The sequence below is a fragment of the Scaptodrosophila lebanonensis genome, unplaced genomic scaffold, assembly GCF_003285725.1.
Source record: "Scaptodrosophila lebanonensis strain 11010-0011.00,11010-0021.00 unplaced genomic scaffold, SlebRS2 tig00000168-arrow-arrow-pilon, whole genome shotgun sequence".
Classification (NCBI taxonomy): Eukaryota; Metazoa; Arthropoda; class Insecta; order Diptera; family Drosophilidae; genus Scaptodrosophila; species Scaptodrosophila lebanonensis.
The window spans coordinates 885,407-893,082 of NW_022060601.1; the positions used below are offsets into that span (position 1 = coordinate 885,407).

Below are 7,676 nucleotides of genomic sequence, written 5' to 3' on the forward strand. Positions count from 1 at the left end.
TAGCTTTATTCTGACACTATGGGGAACGCTTACATTCTTAACATATAACCTAGCACCTAGTATAACAAATTTTGCCGCTCTATGTCGACAGAGCACTAGCTGCACAAGGTAAGGTTAATAGCTACGCCCCTAATTCATGTAAAATGACACCTTCCACACATTTACTATTCCCTTCTCTTCTTTCTAAAAGAAACATTTATTATTCCAATCCGTGCTGAATGTCAGGATTCATGGTAATCAGCCAGACCAGTAGGATATTCCATTCAAGCTTAAAAGTTTATGAAATAAAAACTATTATCTTTATTCCGAGACTACGGGAAACGCTCATGTTCTAAATACACATCCTAAGACCTAGCAAAAAAAAAAGTTACATTGAATTCTCGAGTCGTTGATGTTGTATTCGCCAACTTCTACAACTGATACTACACACACACGCATATTTTAGTTGTAAAAAAAAATTGTTTCATTACAAGACATATGCTGGGTGGCTGGGGGCCACCGCAGAATACATTTTATTCAGAACGCAACATCTTCTCCTTTTGACGTTGCAGCTTCTTCTTGGAAAGCTTCTTCTTTGTGGGCTCATCATCGTTAGTCTTTGCCACGACCTCCTCTTTTTCAGTTAGGATAACCTCAACGTGGCACGGCGACGACATGTACGGATTGATGCGACCGTGAGCACGGTATGTACGGCGACGCAGACACTGAGCGCGGTTCACTTGAATATGGTCCACCACCAGACGGTCAACATCTAAGCCTTTGTAATCGGCATTGGCCTCAGCATTGCGCAGCAACTGCAGCAGAAACTCGGCGGACTTTTTTGGCCAACGACCCTGTGTGGTCTTCCACTGCTTGGCTTGAGCACAACGGCCAACACCACCATTGAAACGGCGGAAGGGTACACACTCCTTTTGGTCGACGACAGCTTTGAGGAAACGTTGGGCACGACGTAGTGGCATACGCTTGATGGCCTGTGCAGTTTCATGTGTATTCTGTGGACGATAAAATATGGTTAGAACAATGTATGTTGAACCGACTCAGCAATGAAGTAATCTAAGGTCGCCTTGTGACACAGAACAGGTAGAAACGTGTGCATTTAAGGCATCCACGCCGCTGTTTTTCAGTGACTGGAATTTGGATATGGCACAAATGTTTCAATAATCGAATGTAAGTCTATTCGATCTACATATAACATAGTGCGAAACAAACATAAGAAATAAAAACGCTGCACAACGTAAGGGGAGCTGATATGTGCCACGGAACAGGTAGAGGCGTGCGCAATGAAAGCATTCACGTCGCTGTTTTTCCATGGCTGGCAATTTTGATTTAGGCACAATAATTGTAACAATCAATTTGGATATTCAACTATCATAGTTTTAAATATTGTGCCCAAATTTCTCCACCCAAGTTGTTTGGTTTATTTTTCGGTTATTTAGATGTGCACAAGATTAAGATGAACGCACTGAGTAATCAGTGCGTTCAGCTGATACTTGTCCAAATAAGCAAAAATTCGTCTAGCAACTTTGCAAAGGTAAAATGCTGCAGAAAAGCAACCAAATACCGATTTTAGTTGCACATCCCTCCATAAGCACACTTTCGCATAGCAATATCAATAATTCCTACGGCGTCAGTCGGCGCCTCACACAACTTACCTTAAAATGCACACGTAGGTTGGGACCGCGTGCCTTGCATGACTTGGTGGCGTTCTCTGGTTCACGTGAGTAACGGCCCATTGTTCAATATCTACAAATGAAGGAAATAGCACATCACAATTAGACGCACAATTACTTGCAGCCACAGAAAAAAAAACAGTTTTCAAATGAGTTATTTTTCGGTATGTTTTCGCAAATTATACATAAAATAATAAGCTGCGTGTACTAAATTTATGCTTTCGTCATATTTTACGCGGCTTTTGTAATTAAACATTTCACAATTTGCGATGTTCCAAAATTAATATAATACTTTAACCGTCAGCGTACCTCCTTCGTCGTTTACAAAACCGGAAAAGAACTATTTGACAGCGATGGTGGCAATGCTCGATTATTGAGGAAAGCTGATAGAAAAACAACCCTGCTCTATCTGTCAATGTCAACAGCTTGCAGCTGGATGCCAGTGCTGTAGCAGTCAGCCTCCAACTATGTTTGCTTTGGCGGTTGATGTTACTTTAATTTAAAATTCAGTTTTGGCTGTGAATTAAAGACTACTTCAATTCTTACGATTGGCACCGGGCACACCCATCAAACGTTATTAATTGAAGAGTATTAACTGCATTTGTTTAGTTCCTACTGTTTAAGTTTGTAACGCCGAGAACGAAAACTGGTAGACCACACGTTATAGTGGCTCTTTCGGCTCCCAGTGCTCTTTCCGTTATGTTTTGGTAAAAGACGTCAGCCAGACGCACAAGCAGAGTCCTGATTGCGACCGAGCTTATAAAAACAAACAAGAGAGAACGCTATGGTCCAGTAAGTCCGACAGTAAAATAGCCTGTACTCTCCACAAAAAAGGAAAATTAAAAAAAATATGAACAACTGAATTTCAGAGACTACAAGATATAGAGACTACAAGATATAGAGACTACGAGATATAAAGACTACGAGATATAAAGACACCACACAGATGCCCTATGTGTGTACGCTATACGAGTTTGATTTTTTGATTTACTCCCCTATTGCGATATTTTTGGAAACGCCTTTTGTATATCTCGGAGACCATATGAGCTGGATATACCAAATTTTAGTCCAAGAATACGCAGAAAATGTGTATTTCAGAAATTTCCCCCACCCCCTCCCTCACAATTCCATATTTTTCATAACTCCCTTAATTCTTGGAATTTTTCAATCAAATTAGGCAAATGCCTCCATTATGTGTCCGTATGCCAAGTTTCAAATTGATAGGTCAATTTGAAAGGAAGTTATAGCAATAAATATAATTTCTACCGTATAATTTCTATCTGGCCGCAGCTGCTGTTACTGCTTTGCACAGCCACACGCATAGACTCACATAGACACAACTTCTATATAAATGTGCAGTTATGCCCCCTTCACCCAAAGTGTAAAGGGATATATTTGTTTTGTGCGAATATATGTAAGGAGGCGTGGTAGACCCCACAAAATCTCTATATATATAAAACAGTTTGTCCTGACTGACTGACTGACTGATTGGCAATCAACGCAGAGCCCAAACGGTAAGAGCTAGGAAGCTGAAATTTGGACACAAGATCCCTCTTATAGTGAAAGTGAGCAATTCGGAAAATTCGAGCTCCACAGGGGGGAAAACGAGCTCCAACGTTTGTATGAAAAATCTACAATTTTCATCCAATTAACTTCAAACTTAGTTTGTATACTCTCAAAAAGAATACAAGAAAAACTGTATACTTGGTTTTTCACCATTTTTCCTGGGGCATGAAAAAAGGGGGGTTTTCCTTGGAAAAATTGAAACACAATCAACACCCCAAAGACCAAACGGTAAAAGTAAAGAAATTTAGGTTCAAGTATCCTGTCATAATGTAAGTGCTTACTAAGAAGGGATTTTGGAAAATTGGAGCTCCAAAGGGGGGAAACGAGCTCCAAAGTTTGTTTGAAAAATCCGCATTTTTTAGCCGATCGACATACAACTTGGTTTCTGAAATCAATAAAAGAATACAAAGAAAACTGCATCCTCAGTTTTTTGAATTTTTTGTTGGAGCTTGAAATTTTGGGGTTTTCTTGGGGCACAAAAGGAAACCGCGTCAACAGCCCACAGCCCAAACGGTAAGAGCTAGAAAGCTGAAATTTGGGGTCAAGTATCCTATCATACTGTAATTGTGGATTAAGAAGGGATTTTGGAAAATTCTAGCTCCAAAGGGGGGAAAAGTAGCTCCAAACTTAGTTTCTAAAATCAATTAAAGAAAACAAACAAAATTGCATACTTAGATTTTCGAAATTTGTGTTGGAGCTTGAATTATTGGGGTTTTAATATTTATTCACTATTTCAATTGAAAAGTTTGTGTTATAAAATTAGTCCGATCGATTTAAAATTTGGGTAATGTAATCTACGTAACTTAATCTACAACTTTGCATTCAAGGATTTTCAAAATATGCATTTTACAAAAGCAGGCAGAACAAACAATACAAAATATCAAACAGTTGGGGACAACTAAGTATACATACACATTAATTGCAAATTATATAACATTTTTAACAGTAATTTTTTCTTTGTTTAGTGCATTTGGCATTAGGGTTTTCATTAATACCTTTATGCAGCAACAACAAATATCAAATAGTTGGGGACATCACATACACACACTCACACACACAACAAGCAACAGTTCGTGTATATGTGTGCGGTTCTCTACGTACAGTTGAAAAATTAAAGAGAAACATACATACATATGTATGTATGTTTGTATGCCTGTGTATTAATATAGTATGTATGTACATTCGTATTAGTGTATACATTGGGCAATCGAACACAGTTGTTTGATTGTAAAAAAAAATAATGCTCTAAAAACAACAACAACTGCAAGTCATTAGCTCGCTCTTCTTCTTTCGTTGTGACCATTTAATGTTAATTGCAAAGGGAAAACGCCAAAAGTTTACAGTTACCGTCGCTAGGCAACGACTGCGTAAGCGATAGTAAAGCAGAAACCGAATAACGGAGCTACGCATATTCTGCGTTGCATTGCGGGCAGATGTATGTATGTATATGATTTGTTCTTATTGATCTCAATAAATAATTAGATTTTATTATTTAAATATTCTGCTTATTGCATTCAAACTTCGATATTTTAATGGTATCGGTGGCTTCAACTATCGAAGTTTTACTCTAGCAAATTGAGATGAGAATTGTCAGTGCTTTTTGATCGTGGCTCATCGCTGCACGGCATTGACACGAGTGCCGTGTTTCATATCCCGAGTTTGTGCGTGACCGTATTGACTCAATATGGCACGAAAAGACCCAAATGTGAATTTAAAATTAGGATATACCCTTATAATTATTCCCCTTTTTTGCACATAGTCTATATTAAAACGTTGCGTTATCTCTACATATAAAACAGTTTGTCCTGACTAATTGGTGATCAACGCACAGCCCAAACGGTAGAAGATGAAATTTGGACTCAAGTATCCTTTCATAGTATCCATCATAGTGTAGGAGCACACTAAGAAAGGCTTTTGGAAAATTCTAGCTCCAAATTGGGGAAAACGAGCTTTTAACAAGATAAACGCTACAGTCGAGCAAGACCGACAGTAAAATAGCCTATACTCTCCACAAAAAAAAAATTAAAAAAAAAAAAAAAAAATTAAATTATTAAAAAAAATGAATGAATGAATTTAATTAAATTAGAATACATGTTTATGTTCAGTTTTAACAGCATACATTTACATCACTTACCTATGCGTATATGTATGCAGCACAAAGTTGAACCAAAGCAGCAACAACAACAGCTGCGACCAGCGCTGCCGACAGAGCTGCAGGCAGCGCATGAGCAGCGATTTTACTTCATGACAAGCCGAGTCGATATAGCCATGTCCGTCTGTCTGTCCGTCTGTCTGTCTGTCTGTATGAACGCAAGGATCTCCGAAAGTATAAGAGCTAGAATAACCAAACTTGGCATACAGATTCTCCTAAGCCCGAGAAAGGACGAGTTTGTTCATTTTTTCTGATCCACCCCCCACTCCCCCTTTTTAACGATTTTCTATAACTCCCGTAATTCTTGGAATTGAATTAATTAATTAAGTTAATTAATTTAATTTAATTAATTAATTAATTAAATTTATTTTTGTGGGTACAGTGTATTTAAGAGTTGAGCCTGCTCGACTTTAGCATTCCTTTCTTGTTTTTATACTCTGTACATGAAATGTACAGAAGTATATTAGGTTTGCGGGTGCTGAAAAATGTAACAGGCAGAAGGAGGCGTGGCAGACTCCACAAAGTATGTATATATATTCTTGATCAGCATGACGAGATGAGTCGATCTAGCCCTGTCTGTCTGTCTGTCCGACTGTCCGTCCGTATGAACACCTGGATCTCAGAGACTATAAGAGATAGAGACACAAAATTTTGCACAAAGATGCGTTATGTGTGTATTCTATACGAGTTTGTTTTATTTTTTTGATTTTCCCCCCACTTCCCCCCTATGGGGGTTTTCCCGATTTTCCATTCTTATAATCGCCTATATCTCGGAGACTATAAGACCTAGGAACACCAAATTTTAGTCCAAGAATTTTGTGTGAATACGCAGAAAATGTGTATTTTGGAATTTCCCTCTCTACCCTCCCCACTCTCCCATGCAAATCGCGATTTTCTCTAACTCCCGTAATTCTTGGAATTTCGAACTAAAATGTGCAAATACCCCCAATTAGACCGTATGCCAAGTTTCACCATGATAGACCGATTTAACAAGAAGTTATAGCCATAAATATATTTGCTGCTGCAGCGCTGCTCAAGCGCTGCCCGCGACTGTTATTGATGTTGGTGCTTTGGTTAACTGCATACATGTTTACACAGACACGAATTGATGCGCATAGGCATACATACACTCACACAGACGCAATTGCTATGTAAATGTGCAATTATACACCATTTACGTGAGTTCGAATACCGAGAAAGGTAAAATCGATCAAAATTTTTTTTTTTTAATTTTCTTAATTTTTTTATTTTCTATAATTATTGTAAACATGTGTACAGAGTATTTCAAAGTCGGTACACCCGACTTTAGCTTTTTTACTTGTTTGAATATGAATGTTGTGAGTGTAAAAGGCGTGTTTCTGCTTTTGTAAATCGCAAGAATACATTCACGGAATAAGCTTAACGCTTAATGTATCCCAGAATTCTTCAGAATACATATGTATACATGTGTATATGGTAGTCCAATTTTAAGGTCCGATGTATGTACATAATATTACTTTTTCGTAAAATATTAATTTATTTTATGTAAATGTGGCTAACATTGTTTTTTTTTTAACAATAAAATAAATATAAATAACACAATGTTTTAAGATAGACTTTGTGCAAAAAACTGGAATAAATATTAGAGTACTTCCTAACTTAAAATTATATTTTGATGGTGTTGTTTTTGTTTCCATCGCATTTTCATGTTCGTGTCTTTTCGTTCAACACGAACATGCACGAAATTGGAATTGAAACACGGAACTCGTGTGAACGCAGTGCAGCAATGTGCTACGAACAATAAAGAGCACCGATTTTGTCCATCTCTGTTTGTGCCTGTGAGTGTGTCACTGTATGTGTTTATGTGATGTCCCCAACTGTTTGATATTTTGCGCTCTTTGTTATTTATTGTTTCTGCACAAGGGCGTAGCCAGCTTTCACCAAATGGGGGGACCAAAAAATTAAAATTTTGATTAAATAATGCCCGATGCATTTAAAAAACAAGATAGAACGCTACAGTCGAGCAAGCCCGACAGTAAAATAGCCTGTACACTCCACAAAAAAGAAAAATTAAAAAAAAAATTAAATTATTAAAAAAAATGAATTAATTAATTAAATTAAATTAGAATACATGTTTATGTTCAATTTTAAAAGCATACATTTACATCACGTACCTATGCGTGTTTGTATGCAGCACAAAGTTGAACCAAAGCAGCAACAACAACAACAGCTGCGGGCAGCGCTGCCGACAGAGCTGCAGGCAGCGCATGAGCAGCGATTTTACTTATGGCTATAACTTTCTTCAGAAT

General features: G+C 37.6%; 1 protein-coding gene across 1 annotated transcript; it reads right to left on the minus strand.

Annotated features, from left to right (window-relative positions):
• Positions 1–276: 276 nt before the first annotated feature.
• LOC115629846 (60S ribosomal protein L17) lies at positions 277–2,021 on the minus strand. Its single transcript, XM_030526426.1, has 3 exons — positions 1,980–2,021; positions 1,653–1,743; positions 277–992 (listed from the first exon to the last, which is right to left on the minus strand). The coding sequence occupies exons 2-3, from the start codon at positions 1,731–1,733 to the stop codon at positions 513–515; spliced, it is 561 nt and encodes a 186-aa protein (XP_030382286.1). The 5' UTR covers positions 1,734–1,743; positions 1,980–2,021; the 3' UTR covers positions 277–512.
• Positions 2,022–7,676: the final 5,655 nt, after the last annotated feature.

What these genes read in the sequence shown, in the direction of transcription:
- LOC115629846 (XM_030526426.1), bottom strand. Translation starts at nt 1,733, where the DNA reads ATGGGCCGTTACTCACGTGAACCAGAGAACGCCACCAAGTCATGCAAG. An exon ending in ACCTACGTGTGCATTTTAAG is followed by an intron (nt 993 to 1,652) that starts GTAAGTTGTGTG and finishes TATCGTCCACAG; the next exon opens with AATACACATGAAACTGCACA.